Genomic DNA, 22,369 nt, shown 5'->3' with positions numbered 1-22,369 from the left:
ATTGCTTGACTCTACTTATCATATGCTGCTTCCACTGTTTGTTGCTCATACTTTGCATTGCATATGAAAGTGATAGAAACAGCCAAGCTAACACCTTTAGAAAATAGATTTATGTATTCACCATCTTGACACCCCTTAATTCCCTCATTATGCTTCAAGACAGCGGTAAATTGACTTTGTATGGAATTCCCCTTTTCACTGCAGTGTTGCAAAGGAACATTTTCTGACTAGCCCTGTATTTTCAGAAGTTGATGTGGAACTTAAAATGCTGCAGCTGTGGTAAGCAAATTGGCAGAAAATGAACAGGTCTGGAGCAGAGTAAGGCAAGCATGGTGATGCATATCTTTTTATTGTATTTCCTAATTTGGTACACATCAATTAACTTTAAAGCATAAGGACTACTCTTACTCAATTACTTAATGTAATTTCAAAAGTTTCTACTGACTGACTTGCTTTACCATACTGTTCTAGCACAGTCTTAGCTTTTCCCATTCATCTAATTTTGACGAAGCACTTCCATGTATCAGCAATTGAAGTTTTGAGGATGATTGGTCTCTTGCTACCACTCTGCATTATTTGCAAAAGCGCAGCAGGTCAGGCAGCACCCAGGGAACAGGAGAATCGACGTTTCGGGCATAAGCCCTTCTTCCTGACGAAGGACTTATGCCCGAAACGTCGATTCTCCTGTTCCCTGGATGCTGCCTGACCTGCGCTTTTCCAGCAACACATTTTCAGCTCTGATCTCCAGCATCTGCAGACCTCACTTTCTCCTCAAAGGTTGTGGTGGCCAATCCAGAGGCAGCTCTTGTAACTCATGAACAGACATTTCCTTTGTCCTATCTGTAGAGGTATTGAAATTTTACAGATCGAACAATGGGCTTGCATTGGCTGCAATTGGTAGCAAGAGAACTGCAATTGAGTGGTGGCTGAAATGTAAAAAATAGTTTTTGTTGAAGCAAGGAAAGGCTAGACTTAACAGGACCAATTTTAGAACAGTAGCGAAAGGACAGGTTATAAGTGCAACTTGAATCCTTTCTAATGTACTTGGATCATGCCACTTTGTTGATGAGTTTGGCTTCCTGCATCCTTTTGCTTTATAAATAGTAAATGTGACCCCTGCAGAATTGGTTCAGCTCTCCATTAGGCTACTTTATTTTTTTGCGACAGTAAAACCAAGCATTGTCATTTCCTGAAGTTGTGTTTATATGCTTGTTCAGGTTAGATAAAGCAATTTGATTGTGATTTGATCTGTCTTCGTGCTGGCTTTTTTTTATTCCCTTGCTTTAGGAGGTTCAGAAACACTTGTAAAATCAAAGTACTTTGATTATTTTTATTGATAAAAACAATTGCTGAAGTCCACTATCATGTTGTATGCAGGCACAACATTATGAGCTACAAATTGTAAGGTTAAAAAATCCTGTAAGTACATTAGAGCTCTTTCTTTCTATTTTCCAGTTCTGTTGAACCGCATCTTTCATTCCAGCAACAACAACAAAATCATCTTGCTAAGTGCCCTGAATCGTATTGTTTTTGTTTCAAAGGGATAGAGTGCAAGAAAAGGAAGAACAGTTGATGGAAGAAAGGAAAAAAAGAAAAGACGACAAGAAGAAAAAGGAAGCCGCTTTGAAGAAGGTACTGTATTTCTGAGATAACAGCATAACATTCAATGAACTTCACCCTTTGTTATAGTGTTTGAAATAAAAGTGCATTATTGTGGGGTGGGCAATGAAAGATGCAACTGCCTGCGTTGAAGTGATCTTCTATCGAAAAACTTTGAAATTTTAATCCATGGAGTATTCAGTACCTCTAAAACTGTTCTGTTAACTTAGGGCAAAATTTCAGTGTTTCGTTGAGAAATGGTTAGAGTTAGAGCAATATACACTTGCTCCTCCCACCAGCGCTTGATTTTGTCAATCGTGTGGTACTTCTCTCGAGAGATAAGGATGCCTAAACCCACCAATTAATAACTCCATCAAAGCGTGGGAATCTAAATATTTAGGATGCTCAATGTAATGTACCTTTTGTAGGAAACAGATTCTTGCCTGTGAATCTGGAACATTTTAAAAAATAATTTAAAGGATAATCTTCAAAATGACTTTTACTAGTTTAAAGTATACTGTATATTGCAGATGTCTCCTTCCATAAACACCTGGTGCCATAACATGACCGCATAATTACAACTCCTGTTGAGAGATGTTTTTATTCAAATTGTTTGAACTGTTCATTTTGATATTTTAGCGGTGAATCTCTAGTTGCTGTTCTGACTTGACGCAGAGTTGTCTGATCATAAAAGTATTATAAAAGATACTTGAAACGGCACACAGTGATGCAAGCAGTCTACTTTAAGGAAAGCTGGCCAGTTCACAATCCAGTTGTATATTACATTTGTCAAGTTAGATCCAAGTTGTCATATCATAGCTTTTCTAAAACTCTTAGCATCTTACATTAACCACTAGTAAAGGTTGCTTTTATATTGCCTTTCATAATCACAGGATATTCAAAAATGCTTTCTAGCCAATAAAATACTTTTGAAACAGTGATCATTGTGGAAGCATGGTATTTAAAAAATCTTGTCATCATGCTGCTATTATTAGATGCAACTGCATGGCTATTGTCTAAGTTTATAGTGAGCTTCAAGGCACTCTACCTATATTTGAAAAGTTGATACACTTGTCCTTGGAGCTGATGGATTTATCTACCAGTAGGTCAGTAGTACACTGGAGCAGAAATCTCCCATCTTTGTAGGATAGCAGATATACTCCTAGGATGACAAGACTGATGTACAAAAAGAGACTGGATCAGCTAGGTCTATATTTACTTGAGTTCAGAAGAATGAGTGGGGGAATCTCATAGAAACCTATAAAATTCTGACAGGACTAGACAGGGTAAATGCAAGAAGGATATTCCCAATGACTGGGAGTTCACTTGTTTAAGAATATAGGATGGGCCATTTAAGACTAAGCTGAGGAGAAATTTCTTCAGCAAATCATTGATTGGTAAGCCTGGGAAGTTCTCTACCACAAAGTGGTTGAGACCAAAATATTAAATGTTTTAAAGGCATATATATAGCCCTTAAGGCTAAAGGGATCCAAGGGTGTGGGGAGAAAGCCTGAACAGGATTCTGAGTTGGATGATCAGCTACAATCATGTTTAAAATTGGAGTAGGTTTGAAGAGCTGAATGGCTTGTACTAAGTGTCTATGGACCTTGGAAAGTTTGAATTTATTTTGGACATGTTCTCGAACTCAGCTGTTCAGAAGCTTTGAACTCCAAAATAGGATACTTTGTCCAAGTTGGGGCCTGAAGAGAGTCTGGCAAAGTTTGTTTAAAAGTTCCTTTCTGAAGAATGATCTGCATGCACGCCTTTCCTGTCGTGTTGGCTACCTATTTTTCTAGTTTGTTGTCGAATGAGGATAATGGTTGCTGTATCAATGGTTGCATCTCTGAGTAGTTGCTCACCTTTAATGGCACTTTCTTTGCATAGCGAATACATGGAATCTCATTTGCATAGGTTGAAGGCTCAGAATGCATCTGACAGGCACCTCCCTATTCGTATTTTACTGCCTTTCTGTAATAAAAATCTTTGCTTTTGCTAGAAACATAATACTATGAAACTTTTTTGTTTTGGAATTGTTTTAATGTATCAGTAATTGTAGTACTTAAGTTTTTATAGTAAATGTTTTTTTTCCACTGATTTTTGAAATTTTGTGGGATATTTTCCACAGTGTAATCCATTTGTGCAGCTATTTGGTAATCTTTAGGTGTAAGGTTTCATTTCAAACTGACAGACTTTCTTTTGTTGCAGGCAATTGAACAAAAAAATAAAGGTAAGATGACATTTGTTGCTCAGCTATTGTATGTTTCCTTGAGTGTGTTTGGTGGTGGTACCATGTAACGTTATTTTTTGATTAAATAGAAAAGGCAGTGAATGCATCATTGCAATGCTTCCTTTATATAGTGTAATGGTTTGCAGCAAGCTTAAAATGTTGGTTCAGAGTTACCTGTTGCTTTTGGGAAATGGGGATGAAGAGATGGCAAGGAGTGTATTGGAGGATACCAGCAAATGAGATTGGGATTAGTGTTTTATCTTGGTGTCTTATCTTTATCTATGATTGTTTTACTTTGGTGTTAAGTCACCATAATCAGATGATGGGAAAGCATTTAAAAGTTTAATTACCTCAGACTTTATAAACACTAGTGCTTTTTGGGGAAAAAAAAATCTATTCATTAAAGCATCAGGCCTATAGTGAAAAGACTGCAACTCAAGTTATTTCACTGTACTGTGTGCTCAGTACAAAATATTGGTTAGTTTGCTTTCTTCAGAGTGACATGCTGTTGAAGGGTTTCAGTTGAAGTTGTTTTTCTTTTGAAGTTCATACTAATTTTTAAAAGTGTTTCTTTCTCACCCCAATATAGTATGTAGAGAAAACAATTATGCTATAATATTTTCTTTGTTTAAACCATTTATTTCAGCAAGCTCATTTATATTGTTCTTGTCTTTGACTAATGCCAGCCATTTGTGATGTGGAGAAACCATTGCAATTGCATTGATTTAAATGCTTGAAGACCCCAGGCTGCAATGATGGGCCTTTGGAATGGAGGGACATTGATTAAGGCAATTCAGAAACTTAAAGCAGATATTGAGATATTGCTTACCTTGGAGCCAGTGAAAGTCACCAAATGTAGGGTAATGTATGGCAGAGGTTTGGATGAGTGCAAATTTATGTAGAGTGGAGGATTGCAAATCTTCTAGGAGAGCAATAGATTAGTCCAGTCTAGAAGGAAAAAAAAATCAAAGGTGAGGATTTCAGCAGGTGAGATGAGGCCGGATAGGAATAAAGTGATATTGAGAGGTAGAAATGAACAGTCTTCGTGTAGAACAGTCAGAATCTTCCCTTTTGCTCAAACACAACATCTATGTTGTCTGTCACTTAACATAGTTGACAAGGGTGGGAGAGGTAATTGTGAGCCAAGGACCATTTATTTAAACCATTTCAATCTTTAGTTGGAGAAAATATTGTTCATTCATTGTTGGATATCAAAATCATAATGACCAATCAAACACAGTGAAGGAATTGAGAGAAGTAATAGTGAGTCAGAGTTGACTGTTATTTCCATTAGTATGGAACCCAGTATGTTCGCAGCAGGTATCACCGTGCGATAGGTGAGAAACAAAAAGGGACCATGGATAAATTTTTGGAGAACACTTGATGTGGTGATGCAGAAATCTGAACAGTAGCCACTATAGATGTTCTCTGACTAGAGGTTAAGGAAGGATGGAATTAAGTTTCTAGCAACTCCATTACCAGCTAAACATCGGTGGGGGAAAACTAAAGGAGGACGGTATGGTTCAAAAGTTTCAAAGGTGACTCATATAGACAGTGATTAGAAGAATAGTTGTGGTAATCTCTTTTACTCCCAATTCTTGCACGTGCCTTGATAGATGCTTCTTGAATATTGTTGAAACTGCTTGACACTATCAAGGAGCAAATAGCCTGCTTGATTGGCACCACATCCACAAGTGTTTCTTTCTCCCCCCCCCCCCCCCCCCACCTTTTAGAAGTTTACCAAAGATCCTTAGATAGCACCTTCCAAAATCCTCCACAACTCCCATCTAAAATGAAAAGGGTAGCCAGTATGTGGGAGCACCACAACATGCAAGTTTCCCTTCCAACCATTCACCGCCTTGACTTGGAAATATATTGTTGGTCCTTCACTGTCACTGGGTCAAAATCCTAGAATTGCTGCTTGAACAGCATTGTGGATCAATGTACAACATGTGAACTGCAGCAGCTCAGGAAAGTAACTCACCACCCATCACCATCTCAAGGCACATGCTGGCCAAACAGCCACACCATATCCCACAAGTAAATTTTAAAAAGTTTAAATTCATGACTTGAGCACCTTTACTCTGATTCTGGATGTAGGCTTCGCTCACTGAGCTGGAAGGTTCATTTTCAGATGTTTCTTCACAATACTAGTGAACATCAGTGAGCCTCCGGCTGAAGCCCTGCTGCTCTTTCCTGCTTTCTATCTGTATGTTTTGGGTTTCCTTGGGTACATATAACTAGAAAGAACATATAACTAGAAAAAACATACAAATAGAAAGCAGGAAACACCAGCAGTGCTTCATCCAGAGGCTCACTGAAATGTTACCTAGTATGGTAACGAAACGTCTGAAAAGGAACCTTACAGCTGAATGAGCAAACCTACACCCAGAACCTCAACCTGAGCTACAAATCTTCTCAAAACTTGTTTATTCAGATTTCCCATTTTGATATTCGACTATACTTTAATCATTTTTACCCTCACTCTGTACCTGACAGCTTGTTCCAACCATTTTGGATCAATCAGTTATCCTGGTTTAAATATGCCTTTGATATGTTCAAACCTGGGCCCCTTATTTGTCATGTTTACCTTGAAGCTGGAGTTTCTTTGCCCACAGGGATCCGGACATTGAATAAATTGAGCTAGAGCCATTGTGCATGAATAATTCATTTTCAGAGTATATAGAAAGAAAAATACGATTTTTAAGAAACAACCTTGATGGGTCTGGATGGCAGGGAGCAGAGTGAGTGCTTCATTGCTCCCTGTAAATATAATGTGCACATTAATTGGAATGTGATGTTCAGTGTTGTCATTATGTCATAATGCATGATATTGGCTTTATGTAGGCAAATTATTTTATCTCACTTTCAATTCAGAAATGTGCTATATCCAAATTGGTGTATGCATTTGATTTAGTGAGTATGTCCTTCTATTTTGGTAGGTGGGTGAATTTAGTCAATAATCCAAAACATTCAAGAATTTTAGTCTTTCACTTGTTAATTGAGCAACTGACTTTAGTATTGGTTGAAAATTTAGTCACTACATCATGTTGGCTCAGTGTTTGCTGCAGTACTTTTGTCTGATATCATAGCCCTCATTAAAATAAGTCTGTGTGTAGTTTTCACTGACTTGGTCTGGACATAGAAGGTTCCCATTGAAATTGCAGGTTGATTTTTAAAACCACTTTCTCATTGACCACCTGAATGAAGTTCTATCAAATTCCATCCCGAAAACTTTTGTGGTTTCTAATCATTAATCTGGTTGAAGTGTAAATGAGCTGACTGTTCACAATAGCTTTGTGTAACAAACTGAGATATTGAGTCCTGAGGACCTCTGAATTCCCATGTTTGATTTCCTGTCTGTTGGGCTGCCTGAGTTTAGTTGAGCCTACAATCCATCTGGGCTAAGGATTGGGAATTTTTTAATTTCCCAAAAAGTTTCAGAGAAGCATTTGCACTGTGCTGTGATAAGTTGCTGTCCCTCTATATTGTGAATGTAATCCTCCCAAAAAGAAACTGCCAATACAGTCGTCATACTTTTGTTAACGGTCATTATAGAACATAGAACAATCCAGTGCAGAACAGGCCCTTCGGCCCTCGGTTTTGTGTCAACCTGTGAACTATTCTCAGCTCGTCCCCCTACACTACCCATCATCATCCATGTGCTTATCTAAAGATTGTTTAAATCTCCCTAATGTGGCTGAGTTGACTACATTAGCAGGTAGGGCATCCCACACCCGTACCACTCTGTGTAAAGAACCTGCATCTGATGTCTGTCTTAAATCTATCACCCCTCAATTTGTACTTATGCCCCCTCATACAAACTGACGTCATCATCCTTGGAAAAAGACTTTCACTATCTACCCTATCTAATCCTCTGATCATCTTGTATATCTCTATCAAATCCCCTGTTAGCTGCTGCCTTTCCAATGAAAACAGACCCAAGTCTCTCAGCTTTTCCTCATAAAACCTCCCCCCCGACCAGGCAACATCCTCGTAAATCTCCTCTGCACCTTTTCCAATGCTTCCATATCCTTCCCGATATATGGCGACCAGAACTGTATACAATATTCCAAGTGTGGCCGCACTAGCGTTTTGTATAGTTGCAGCGTGATATTGCAGCTCTGGAACTCAATCCCTCTACAAATGAAACCTAACACACCGTATGCTGCCTTAACAGCACTATCAACCTGGATGGCAACTTTCAGGAATCTATGTACATGGATTCCAAGATCCCTCTGCACATCCACACTACGAAGAATCTTTCCATTGGCCCAGTATTCTGCCTTCCTATTATTCTTCCCAAAGTGCGTCACCTCACATTTAGCTGCATTGAACTCCATTTGCCACCTCTCAGCTCAATTCTGCAGTTTACCCAAGTCCCCCTGCAACCTGTAACATTCTTCCACACTGTCCACTATCCACTGACTTTAGTGTCATCTGCAAGTTTATTAATCCATCCACCTATGCCTGGGTAAAAATGACAAACAGCAGTGGTCCCAAAACAGATCCTTGTGGCACACCACTAGTAAACGGACTCCAGGCTAAATATTTTCCATCAACCACCACTTGCTGCCTTCTTTCAGAAAGCCAGTTTCTAATCCAAACTACTAAATCACCCTCAATTCCATGCCTCTACATTTTCTCCAACAGCCTACCATGTGGAACCTTATCAAAGGCTTTACTGAAGTCCATGTATACCACATCAACTGCCCTACCCTCATCTACATGCTTGGTCACCTTCTCAAAAAACTTAGTGAGGTTTGTGAGACATGACCTGCCCTTGACGAAACCATGTTGACTATCTGAAATCAAATTGTTGCTTGCTAGATGATTATAAATCTTATCTCTTATAATCCTTTCCAAAACCTTTCCTACAACAGAAGGCTCACTGGTCTATAATTACCTGTGTCATCTCTACTGCCCTTCTTGAACAAGGGCACAGCATTTGCAATCCTCCAGTCCTCTGGTACTAAACCTGTAGACAATGACGAGTCAAATATCAAAGCCAAAGGCTCTGCTATCTCCTCCCTAGCTTCCCAGAGAATCATCTGATAAGTCCCATCTGGCCCAAGTGAGTTATCTACTTTCACTCCTTCTAGAATTGATAACATCTGTTCGTAACTAACCACGATCCTTTCTAGTCTAATATCTCGTACCTCATTCTTCTCCTGTACAATATTCTCCTTTTCCTGAGTGAAAACCGATGAGAAATGTTCGTTTAGCACCCCTCCGATCTCCATAGGGTCCACACTCAACTTCCCACTTCTGTCTTTGAATGACCCTATTCCTACCCTAATTATCCTTTTTATTCCTCACATACCTATAGAAAGCATTAGGGTTCTCCTTTATTCTATTTGCTAAAGATTGCTTGTGTCCTCTCTTCCTCTTCGCACTCTTTAAATCCTTCCTAGCTGATCTGTAACTCTCCATCATCTCATCTGAACCATCTTGCCTCATCAACATGTAAGCTGTCTCCTCCTTCGTAGTAAGAGATGCAATTTCTGTAGTAAATCATGGTTCCCTTACCTTATCACTTCCTGCCTGCCTGACAGGGACATAGCTGTCAAGGACACTCAATATATGTTCCTTAAACCAGCCCCACATTTCCTTTGTCTGCATCCCCTGCATTTTGCTACCCCATTCTATGCATCCAAATTCTTGCCTAATCGCATTATAATTGCTCTTGCCCTATTGATAGCTCTTGTCTTGTGGCATGTACCTATCTTTTTCCATTGCTAAACTAAACTTAACTGAATTATGGTCACTCTCTCCAAAGTGCTCACCTACAACTAAATGAAACACGTGGCCTGGTTCATTACCAAGCACCAGAACCAGGGGTGCCTCCCCTCTTGTCGGCCCTTCGACATACTGTGTCAGGAAACCCTCCTGTACACATTGAACAAAAACTGATCCATCTGACATACTAGAGTTGTAGCATTTCCAATCAAGGAAGTTAAAGTCCCCCATAATGACCACCCTGTTCTTTTCACTCCGATCCAGAATAATTTTGCCAATCCTCTCTTCCACCTCCCTGGAACTCTATGGAGTCCTATAAAAAAAAACACCAAGCAGTGTGACCTCTCCTCTTCTGTTTCTAACCTCAGCCCACAATACCTCAGTAGATGAGTCCTCATCAAAAGTTCTCTCAGCCATGGTTATACTATCCTTGACTAACAAGGCCACACCTCCCCTTCTTTTACCACCTTGCCTGTTCTCAATGAAAGATCTAAACCCTGGAACCTGCAACATCCATTCCTCACCCTGCTGTATCCATGTCTCTGAAATGGCTACAGCATCGAAGTCTCAGGTACCTATCCATGCTGCAAGCTCACTAACCTTATTTTGGATACTTCTGGCATTGAAGTAGACACACTAGTTTGCTGTCTGCCAGCACATTCCTGTCCCACAGCTTCCAACTTCATAGTCTCCCAACCCCGGACAGCCATTTCTACCTACGCCCCAAAATCCACAAGAAGGACTGTCCCGCAGGCCCATTGTGTCAGCATACTCCTGCCCCACTGAACTTATGAACTTATTTCCTCCTACCTTGACTACATCCTTACTCCTTTGGTTCACTCCCACCTACATCTGGGATTCCCCTGATGCCCTGCGACACATTGACAGCTTTCAATTCGCAGGCCCTAACCACTACCTATTTACCATGGATGTGCAATCTCTTTACACCTCCATCCTACACCAAGACGGCTTGAAAGCTCTTCGCTTCTTTCTCAAAAAGAGGCCCGAACAACTCCATCCACCAGCACTCTCCTCCGTCTGACTGAACTTGTTCTGTCTCTGAACAACAACTCCTTCAACTCATCCCATTTTCTCCAAATCAAAGATGTAGCAATGGGTACCTGCATGGGTCCTAGCTATGCCTTCCTTTTCATGGGGTATGTGGAACATTTCTTGTTTCAGGCCTACCTGGGTCTCCTCCCACAACTGCTTTATCGGTACATCAGTGACTATTTCGGTGCGGCTTCATGCTCTTGTCCTGACTCGGAAATATTCATAAACTTCACTTCCAGTTTCCATCCCTTCATCACATTCACTTGGTCCATCTCCGACACTTGGCTTCCTTTCCTTAACCTTTCTATCTCCATTTCCGGCAATAGTCTATCCACGAATATCCATTACAAGCCCACTGACCCCCACAGCTATCTGAACTACAGCTCTTCTCACCCTACGTCCTGTAAGGACTCTATCCCTTTCTCTCCGCTCCTTCACCTCCGCTGCAAATAGGAACTTTGACAAAGGGTCAGTTAGACTCGAAACGTCAATTCTTTTCTCTCCTTACAGATGCTGCTAGACCTGCTGAGATTTTCCAGCATTTTTTCTTTTGGTTTCAGATTCCAGCATCTGCAGTAATTTGCTTTTACCTGAAACCCTCCCTCCTGCGCCATCCTTGCAGCCACATATTCAGCTGATATCTCTCCCTATTCCTTGCCTCGCTATCATGTGGCACGGGTAACAAACCAGAGATAACTCAGCTTCCACCCTCGCTCCCTGAAATCCTCCCTTACACCCTATCCCTCTTTCTACCTATGTTGGTACCTATATGGACCACTACTTGAGGCTTGTCACCCTCTCCCCTCAGGACCCCAAAGATACAATCCGAGACATCACTGACCCTGGCACTTAGGAGGCAACACACCAACCGTTCCCAACAAGACTTCTATCTGAGCCTTTAACTATTGAGTCCCCAATGACTAACACTCTCCTCCTTTCCCTCCTTGCCTTCTGTGTAACAGGGACAGGCCAGAGACTTGGACCCCACTGCATACCCCTGCTAAGTCGTCCCCCTCAACAGTATCCAAAACAGTATGCATGTTTTTCAGGGGAACGACCACAGGGGATCCCTCCACTGACTGTATTTTCCCCCTTCGAATAGTCACCCAGCTTTCTTCATGCCTAGGAATAACTACTTCCCTGTAACTCTTATCTGTCACAACCTCTGCCTCCCGAATGATCCAAAGTTCATCCAGCTCCCGCTTCAGTTCCCTAACACGGTTTTGGAGGAGCGAGAGTTGGGTGCACTTCCTGCAGATGTACTTGGATGGGACACTGATGGCGTCCCTCACCTCCTACATCATGCAGGAGGAACATTGCTCTCCCTGCACTGCCATCCCTGCTAGTCCCCTTATCACAAAGTGAACAAGAAGAGATACTTAGCTGATTTGTCCCTAGTCTTCTCCAGCTGCTGCTAAAAAACAATTATCTCAGCACACAATTTATAATTATGGATTTTGAATGGTATTCCAATAGCTATTGTCTGTTTTGAGAACCTTTTTTTTCCCATGGTTCCTGCCTCCCCCTCCAGAAAATCCAAGAGTATTGTGCAAAGCAGGCTAATACCAAATAATGTTTCTTGTGCATCTTTGCTGTCTGCTCTGCCAAGTATTTTGAAGAGCTTGCTTTTCCTTGTGAAACCTTTTTCATTGAAGATGTTAGAGAAGCTATCAATGTTTAGGATGGCAGGAGAAGCAGCAGAGTATCGCTGATGGAACTGTGTGTGTGTGTTAAAACGAGTAAGAGAAAGATTTGCATTGAAATGTTTTTCTCATCAAGGAGGTTTCAAACTACCTTGCAACCAATGAAATGCAATTCCTGCAGTAATAAAGTTCATGGTCAAAAAAGCTGACTTCGTATCGAAAGAACTAGAACACAAGCATGTAAAACTTTGAGCCTTTCAGTGTCTTGGGAGACCATGTCTGGAACACTTAAACTGTTTATGGCCAAAACACTTTACAAGAGATATGTTGCCCTTCTTGAAGCAAGTGCAGTGCAGGTTTACCAGCATGATGCTTGCACTCAAAGGAGAAATTGAACAAATTTCACTTGTATTCCCTGGAATTTTAGAATGCTAAGAAGTGGCTTGCTCAAAGTTTTCAACATATTAAGGGCAGCAGATAGAAATTATTCTCCAATTAGTTCGTGAATTGAGGACTAGTGATTTTGGTCAATAAATTAGAATCAACCCTTGCAGGAATGAGATGAATATTCTAAATTCAAATTGTAGAAGTTTGGAATTTTTTCTCTAAATTAGAATTAGTACTGGATCAAAAATAAACAATCAGTAATGGATTGTTCTTACTGTCCAGAGGTTTTAAGTGGCATGAGACAAAGGTGGCCATATGGAGGTTGGTTGTAGTTCGCATGTGAACGTATTTAATTGACAGAACAGGCTCATAGGATTTAATGACCTACTGTTCTTGTGTTGCAAAGTTAGGTTTTTTTATTAGAAAACTAATAATAAAGACTTGTGAAATTTCAGCTAATGGATCTTAAGTCAACCATGATTTTTTAATTAATGAAATTTGTGTCACAGATTTGGCCAGTATTTATTACCCATCCCAAATTACCCTTGAGAATGGGGTATAGATATGCAAGATGTAAACACTATCAGCAATATTTTATTATCATAGTTCTGAGTTAGTATTGACTTAGAGGGGAATTTGCAGGTGGTGGTATTCCCAAATATGTGTTGCTCCTTCTACTTTTTAGCTGGTAGAGTTTGGAGGTTTGGAATGTTGTCGCCACAGGAAAGGACATCACCAACCCAAAGAAACCCCAAACATATAAATAGAAAGCAGGAAACACTAGCAGTGCTTTGTCCGGAGGCTCACTGAAGATGTTACCTAGTATGGTGACAAACTGTTTGAAAATGAACCTTCCAGCTCAGCGAGCAAACCTACATCCAGAACCTCAACCTGAGCTACAAATCTTCTCAAAAAATAAAAGGCAAATAGAATTTTGACCTTTTATTGCTAAAGTAGTAGAGTATAATAGTTGGGGAAGTATTGCTGCAACTTTACAGGGCATTGGTGAAACCGCAACTGGAGTATTGTGTACAAGTTTGATCCCCTTATTGGCGAAGGGATGTCATTGTATTGAAGGTAGTTCAGACATTCACCAAATTGATTCCAGAGGGTGAGGTCTTTTCTTGAGAATGAACAGTTCAGGCCGATGTTCTCTGAAGTTTAGAAGAATGAGAGGAGATCTAATTGAAGTATAGAAGATGCTAAAGGGGATTGACAAAGTTGTCAGTGATGAAGCAGCTGAAGATGTTTTGACCTTGGTCACTGCTTTGAGGAATACCTGTGATGTCTTTTGGTTGGCGTGATTCATTTTCAGTGGCCAAAAGAATGTTCCTTTATGCTACGTATGACTGTAACCAATGGACAGTTTTTCATTGATTCCAGTTTTGTTGGGGCTTGTACTAGTTTGGAAAGCCTGACTTTATAATCTGGCCATGTGCTACATATTTCAGTTTAAATTTCACTGTTTTATCCATTTCTGCATAATTTTCCAAAGATTTCTGTGACATCTACTGAAAGAGGACACAAGTTTCTTTCCTCCTTCTTTATTGCAGTTTTCATATTTGGTTCTGTTTAGGCTATTGGAGCCATTGACATTTTTAGAAGCTCTGTGAAAGATCATACTACGAGAGCAATTATTCCTTCCTATTCAGCATCCTCAAGAATTAGAGAACAGTTGTTAGAAATTTTCTTCCTATCAGAAGTTCTCCTTCCTATCCAAAGGATGTTGTGAAACTTGAAAGGGTTCGGAAAAGATTTGTGAGGAACTTGCCAGGGTTGGAGATTTTGAGCTAAAGGGAGAGGCTGAATGGGCTGGGGCTGTATTCCCTGGAGTATCAGATGCTCAGGGGTGACTTTATCGAGGTTTATATAATCAAGAGGGGCCTGGATAGAATAAATAGACAGTCTTTTCTCTGGGCTGGGTAGTCCAGAACTAGAGGGCACAGGTCTAGGGTGGGAGGGAAAAGATCCAAAAGAGACCTAAGGGGCAATGTTTTCACGCAGAGGGTGCTGCGTGTATGGAATGAGCTGCCAGAGGAAGTGGTGGAGGCTGGTACAATTGCAACATTTAAAAGGCATCTTGATGGATATCTGAATAGGAAGGGTTTGGAGGGATTTGGGCCAAGTGCTGGCAAATGGGACTAGATTAGGTTGGGATCTCTGGTCGGCATGGCCGGGTTGACTCTATGACTCTAAATCTTGCAATTCTAATTGCAGCCAGACTGAGGGCATGACTGTAGCTAGGTAATAGTAATGGGTATTTGTAACATCCTGCCCTCCGAGTGGGACAGATAGTGTCTGAATAGGAAGTCAAAAGGAAAAAGTACACAACATTTGAAGACTGTATGTGTCTAATTCTGAGAAAAAGTGCAAATTTTCGTACTTTTTTCTGTCAGCAGCTTTCATTGCTATGCAGAGTTTCCCTAATATTAGTGACCGACATCTGTTTCTGACATGTGCTAAATGGAATGTGGTGGTGCTCCACTCGGATTGCTGCCACCTCTCCTCTATTTTCAAAAAAATTAACTTTTTGTTTCTGTTTTATCAGAACCTATATTCAAAATTACTGCAGTACTGACGTCTGTTGATAATAGGAAAGAGCCCTTGTATATTTCAATGATATTCAGAGCTCCAGCTGAGTAGTTAATCTTGGAAAATGCTCAATTTATCTATATTTCTCCCCTCTAATGCTAGTTAGTTATTAATAACTGAACAGAACTACTACCATAAACATGGAGTTAAAAGTACTATTTAAAAAGTACAAGTACTTGGTGAGACTCAATAGTTGGCTTTCCCTTTCTCCTGGTTGGGTTTAGAAAACAGTGAAGAAGGGCTTATGCCCGAAATGTCGAGTCTCCTGTTCCTTGGATGCTGCCTGACCTGTGCTTTTCCAGCAACACATTTACAGCTCTGATCTCCAGCATCTGCAGCCCTCACTTTTTCTTTAGAAAACAGTGGGAAGGAGTAGGAAATAGCAAACATAGAGGGCTCTTATGGCGCAGCTGTAGTGTCACATTATCTGAGTCAGGCACCTTGGGTTCAAGTCCCATGGGTTTCAGAGGTGTTTAGTAACATCTTTGACCTGGTTGACTAAAAAAAATTAAGTGAACAATTATTGCTTAACTTTATGTTCAATGATTTTAAAAGAAAGACATTAATGTATGCAGAGAACTAGCATGTGCCGACTTTGAAATGGAGTGAGTCAAGATCAGAATGGCACAAATGTTCAGTCAAAATGTAAACTAAGGTGATTTTTATTACAAGGGTTAAGGACATGCAAATTGGTTGACAGCAAATCAGCTATTGAACATTTATCTTCTGGAACCTAGGGTCAAGTCTAGCCACTCACATGGGGGAGGAAAGATTCTTGCAGAAATTATGGTGGTGGTTGAGAATAATTTCTCAGAATTTTCGATGTGGCTATCCAATGCACTCAGGAAAAGTATAATGATTTTCAAAATTGATACCGTAACAAAACTGAATTAATATTATCAGGAAAGGCTGAACATGTTGGGATTCAGTGCTGTGTAGGAAACAAGACTGAGGTATACTTCAATGGAGATTTTTGAAGTTGTCAAGGAGTTTGATAGGATAGCTGGACAGTTTTGCCGCTTCTGTCATTGGAAAAACAAAGACTAAAATTGATGCATGCAGAGAGGAACAGAGAAGACAAGTCTGAAACTGTCTAACTCCCTCTTCAGTCGAAAAAGCCGTGGTGCTGTTCCTTGAGCTTGCATTAAATTGTTCTGCAGTAATACTTACTAAGGCATAGGACGGAGATGTCAGTGTGAGAGAGAGGCGGAGTTAAAATGGCAAGTCTTGACGTCAAATTTGTGGATTGAATGGAGGTATTCTGCAAGATGTTTGGGCAATTGTCCCGTATATGGCCCTCCATTCCTGTAGTGACACTGCTTATACCCTCTACTTAGTTATTCTGGACAGGGTTTGACATTTACTCAGATATGCTATTGATGCCAAAGCTCTGCTATTGATAGAATTAAATATATGCCATTACAAGTTATAGTAGTGGCCTCAGTAGTTAAATGATTCCTTGGTATTATCTTTGACTTAATGGTACTTGCCTATGTGTTAGCATTTTTTTTTTCTTTTCTTCCGTTTCTCTTTTGTATCAAAGTTTACCTTTTCTGTGGCTATGGTGGAGGCAGTTGCGATGGCTTGCGGTGGGGTGGATGCTGATGTGCAATCCTTGTGGCTGTTAGTGGCCATGGCTTTAGCGAAGGTTTCATCATTGGCTCTGGTCTGTTCTCCTGGTGGTGGTGTTGCAATTTAAGTGATGGCTCTAGTGGTGATGACATAGTGGTTCTGGTTCATTCCTCGTGGCTGTGGCAGCATTGTGATGGCTTCAGGCAGCGATGGAAGTGGTGACAGGTTGTGACAGTTTCAGGGTTGGTAACGTGGTAGTCTTGAGAATGTGTAATAGGGTAAGAGCAGGTAGGAAAAGAGTTAAGTTTTGACTTTTGTGAAACAGTGCATTAAACAATGAGGTGCTGGAGGCAAGGGTATTGGATTAACAAGGTGGAAAAGCATTCATTATGTTAAAGCCATTTCACAAGATGAAGAGGCATTCAGTATGTAAAGTCAGTTAACAAGGTGAAAAGTATTCATTATGTGAAGCCATTTAACAAGGTTAAGAACATTCATTGTGTAACAGCAGGTGGCTTAATCTTTACTATTGACACTCGATTGTAATGGTTACCCAATCAATATGTATATTGCCTTATCTAGATATTCCTCCCTGTAAGTGACTTTAATTTATTAAGAATCTGCTGTTCAAGAGAAGACCAAGAACTCATGTCTCTGTGCACATGGGCGATCGTCCTCTCTCCCTCCAGGGCCCGGAATAAAGACGAAGGAGGTAAAACTATATTGTGTTTGAGCGTTTTGTTTCAACTGATGTGGGTGGGAACAGGACGACAGTCTGGTTTGTACCTCTTTGCTCTGATGGCGATGCAGTGGCATTGGTATCTGCAGTGGCAGCATGGCGAATTTGGCCTTGAAATCCTCGCTTGGGCTACTGCGGCGATGGCATGTAGATGCTTCAGAATCTCAGGAGCTGTGCAGGAAATAAAAGGTGAACTTTGTCCTAACATTGTGTTATTTCTTTTTACAATTTGTAGTTAAATGGCACTGAATTGTGGTGACTTGTACACATCTCATTGTATTTTCAAAAATATAAGTGACAGTAAATTGCTATTCTATTCAAGTTTGTGGTTTCAAACCCACTGCAGGCAGATGAGATGAATTTAGGCTGGTGCTTCAGTGTAATTCTGAGGGAGTGCTGCAGTGACTGTCTTACTTTAGTTGTGATTTTACATAGGCTCTCTTGATCTCTGACTTGACCATTTACGCTATTGCTGAAAGTTTGATTTTATTGTCACATATATTATGAAGATGCAGTGAAGAGTATTTTGTTGCCAAAATCCGGCAGTATTTGAACTACAAAAAGAATTTTTAAAATTACTTCATCTTCTGTTCATATTGGTCTCAAGCATGGTTCCAGGGCTTCAGCAAGGTCTCTGCAAGATGTTCCAGTCCTCAAGAGACCTGATCTGGAAACTGCAACAGTGCTGATGACCCAGGCGACCCTACCTCTGCTGCCACCTGACACCGCCAGGAGTCACTACTCTGGGCATTGCTGCCACCAAAAGTACAGCTCCACCACCACCAAGAGTTCATGCACTACCGCCAAGATTCCCAATCTGCGCTGTTGATGTTGCAGCCACTGCCTGACCAACACTGCTCCAGCCTTGAAGATGAGGAAAGAAGAGAAACAGACGACAATGAAAAGTACGTAGAGAAGAAAATGCTGCTGGCCTGGAATAGACTGGCTCTGACAAACCTGAACACTACCTACTGTGCCAGCGCCACCATCTTTTTATTTCCTGATAGTTACTTTGATATTTGTGAGACTTTGCTGTGGGCAAATTATTTGTTGCATTTTTCTTACAAATATGACTGTACTTCAGAAAAAGTAGTAAATTGAGAGTGAAAGGCTTGAGGAGAACTTGATTGTCAGTTGAATTTTTAAAAATCAGGGAAAATGTATATTGGCTAAAATAAATCATGTTATTAAAGAACTTGCTGATTCATGCTGTTGTGTTGAACAAAATGCAGCTTGATTTGTACTGCTTGCCATTGAGATAAGGGTAGGGTTCTGTTCGCCAAGCTGGGAATTTGTGTTGCAGACGTTTTGTCCCCTGTCTAGGTGACATCCTCAGTGCTTGGGAGCCTCCTGTGAAGCGCTTCTGTGATCTTTCCTCCGGCATTTGCAGTGGTTTGAATCTGCCGCTTCCAGTTGTCCGTTCCAGCTGTCCGCTGCAGTGGTCGGTATATTGGGTCCAGGTCGATGTCCTTATTGACTGAATCTGTGGATGAGTGCCATGCCTCTGGGAATTCCCTGGCTGTTCTCTGTTTGGCTTGTCCTATAATAGTAGTGTTGTCCCAGTCGAACTCATGTTGCTTGTCATCTGCGTGTGTGGCTACTAAAGATAGTTAGTTGTGTCATCGAAACGACACGACCAACTATCCTTAGTAGCCCCACACGCAGATGACAAGCAACATGAGTTTGACTGGGACAACACTACTATTATAGGACAAGCCAAACAGAGAACAGCCAGGGAATTCCTAGAGGCATGGCACTCATCCACAGATTCTACCAACAAACACATCGACCTGGACCCAATATACCGACCACTGCAGCGGACAGCTGGAACTGACAACTGGAAGCGGCAGATTAAAACCACTACAAATGCCGGAGGAAAGATCACAGAAGCGCTTCACAGGAGGCTCCCAAGCACTGAGGATGTCACCGAGACAGGGACGAAACGTCTGCAACACAAATTCCCAGCTCGGCGAACAGAGCCACAACAACGAGCACCCAAGCTACAAATCTTCTCAAACTTTGAATAATGGTAGGTTTGTATGGCATAGATGTAGTTACTTTTCCTATTCACTTTCCACCTTGTATCAACTGCAGAATTTTCAGTAATGCAACAAAATTTTGTCTGAAAGCCAGACTTACCTTGGATTGGCCTTCAACATTCCATAACTGACTTCATCTTGGGACATAGCAAGCATAGGAAATGCACAGTAAAAACTGTAGAAGAGAACAGGGAAGAACCTTCTCTGGCGACAGGCTTGCATGCTGAAAATATGTTTGCATGTTACTGTGGTTGTTCACAGCTTTAGATTTGTGTTGCTGTATTGCTTAGATTCTGATTGGCTAAAGTTCTTCCATCTGCCTTTGATTTAGTCAAACTGCATAGGAAGTTACTAGAATCTCAAGTTAACCCAGCTTTGCCTTGGGCCCCTATTACAGGAGGAGTTGGCAAACAGTGCTCTTTTGTAGCAGTAAAATGACACCACATTTTTCCTCCATTTTCTAATGAAGCTTGCAGAGTGGGAAGAAACAAAATTTGGAAAAGACTTCCATCAAAACCTTTCAAACTGCTTTCCTATTTAGGCACCCCACTCCTGCCATCCCAAATTGCGGCTCCTGCTCAGGTTAGTTATAGAATGGGCACTTCTAGATTTTTTTTGTTTCAAAAGCGTATGTTCTTAATAGTGTTTAGCAAAGGAGTGTGCGATGACTTGAAATGTAACTGAATTTCGCCTCTAGAGGCAGCTAAGATAGTGCTCTGGGGAAATCTGTAACAGCTGCTAATTAGACCGTTTCAAATCATTTCAACTTTGAGTAGTTGAGGTTTGAGTTATTTTTTAAAGGAACTGGGGGAAGTGCACAGCAAGAAGCGTGTAGAGAGAGAGCGTTAGCTGTAGCAGAGAAATAAGTTTCCGGTGAATATACCTGATTTGAACAATAGTGAATATGGAAATGGGTAACAATGAAGCTTTATACACTACACTAAAATTCTTATTTTGGTGATTATTTGAAGGCATTTGAAACCTGATCGCTTTAGTAGCTAAGTTTTGTGTGTTACTAATTCTTTGCGATGTGCTTTGAAAATGCAACAAAAGAAAGAACCTCTCTGCTTGGCCTTAAAGGATTTAATTGTTAGCAGCAACTGGGAAAAAAAAGAGATGGTTGCATGACTGTAAAATCCACACTTTTTTAGTGACCATTTTTGTACTATATCTCAGAAGCATGATCTCCTGTGTTGCTCTCACTTTACTGTGACATCCCTGCACCCAGGCTCCTTGTCAGCCCCAGCTTCTAGATTCTTTCCTTCTCACTGAAACCAGTATTTCGATTAAGACCCTCGTCCCCACCGCTGAAGCCTGGTTCAATATCACATGTTCTTTCCTGTGCATGTGCAGTAATGTATTTGTGTGTGATGTCACATGTGAAAGTCTACATGATGCCAGTGTTTGCAACTGTGCATTCCTGAATGATTCCTCATGCATAGTTGCTTACAGTTGTCCATGTTAGCAAATGCCGCCTTTATTAAATCTGCCTCATTATCCTTTACCAGATTCAAGGTAGCCTGCTCCCTGGTTGGCTCAATGACATACTGCTGTAGAAAACGATCTAATGCACTCTGAATTCATTGTCAAAGCTACCCTTTCTAATTTAACCAACCTTAAAGTCATTAGTTCTCATGTAAGAGAGAATATTGGGCAGATATCATCTTAGCTGTTCAGAGCTGTAATAATCTCTTAAGGAGATGGGACTTGAACCTGGGCCTCTTAGTCCAGAGCTAGTGACACTATCATTGTGCCACAAGTCCTTAAATCAAACAGACTAAACTCTGATCACTTACTTGACCAAATGAGCCACAATATTGATTTAGCTGATCATGAATAATTGGTTACCTGGTGAGTGTTCTTTCAAACATTATCCTACAGGATTTGGTGGCACTAAGCCTTTAAAAATCGACGACCAAAAGAGGTTCAGCAGTTCAAAAAAATGGAAACAGAAGCCGAGTGCTGTAGCTCTCTAAACTCAAAATATTTTCATCAGACATGATATTTTCATTTTCCTTTCTTGCTCTAATGAGAAGCTACTTGAAGACTTTGGGAATCAATTGCCAACAACTGTACAGAATGCAAATTTAGTTGAAGCTTTTCCTGATTCAATTATTTGATTGAGGTGATGGGTTGGCTGCTCAAGATGTGGAGGTGATATAGTTAGGCCCCTAGGATGTACTCAGTTTTTATAAATACTTATTCCGAGGTGGCAGAATCAAAAGAATTCTAAAAGAAAACAAACAGCATTTTGGGAAATCAACACTGTTTCTTCATCCTTTTGTTCCACCATATTCCTTTGAAAGATATTGTGAATCCTTCCATAGAAAGGTGTAATCTTGTACTTAAGAGCATAAGATTTTGTCAGTTGTCTGTAATTACTCGGCTTATTTAAGAGATTCGAACAGGGGAAGTACTCTACAACACTATTGATTTCATTATTTATTTTCATTTTAATTGGGTAACACTTATTAGCTTCTAAGGTTTAAATTAGAGTAAATGGTGGTGAGGAGACAGTAATTGATTTAATAATCATTACTTAATTATTTAAGGCACTTAAGGTGGCATAGTGCAAACCAAGATACTGGAGAAAGTCTGCAGGTTTGGAACTATCTGTGGAGAGAGAAACCGTTAATGTTTTGAGTCCATTATGACTCTTTAGAACTGAAGAAGTTTGGTAAATCAAAGGGAAGAGAGTAGGTATTGATACCAGAAATGATAAACATACCATGAAGTAATAATTTACAAAATTGAAATCACAAATAAGAGCAGATGTTAC

The 22,369-nt window shown here is 40.5% G+C and overlaps 1 protein-coding gene across 11 annotated transcripts in view; it reads left to right on the top strand.

Annotated features, from left to right (window-relative positions):
• Positions 1 to 22,369, top strand: part of LOC122560728 (trinucleotide repeat-containing gene 6A protein-like) — a 171,121-nt gene that overhangs the window by 39,277 nt on the left and 109,475 nt on the right. For 10 of the 11 annotated variants that reach the window (XM_043711720.1, XM_043711719.1, XM_043711710.1 and 7 more), the window contains 2 exons: positions 1,542 to 1,632; positions 3,805 to 3,826. In XM_043711720.1, the coding sequence (XP_043567655.1) occupies positions 1,542 to 1,632; positions 3,805 to 3,826 (113 nt within the window). Of the gene's footprint in view, positions 1 to 1,541; positions 1,633 to 3,804; positions 3,827 to 18,158; positions 18,457 to 22,369 lie in introns of those variants that run through there. The other variant, XM_043711713.1, reaches the window with a different exon arrangement.

This window comes from Chiloscyllium plagiosum, chromosome 21, assembly GCF_004010195.1.
Source record: "Chiloscyllium plagiosum isolate BGI_BamShark_2017 chromosome 21, ASM401019v2, whole genome shotgun sequence".
Taxonomy (NCBI): Eukaryota; Metazoa; Chordata; class Chondrichthyes; order Orectolobiformes; family Hemiscylliidae; genus Chiloscyllium; species Chiloscyllium plagiosum.
Note: the sequence above shows the minus strand (reverse complement) of the source record. Positions and strands in the feature narration are given on the sequence as shown.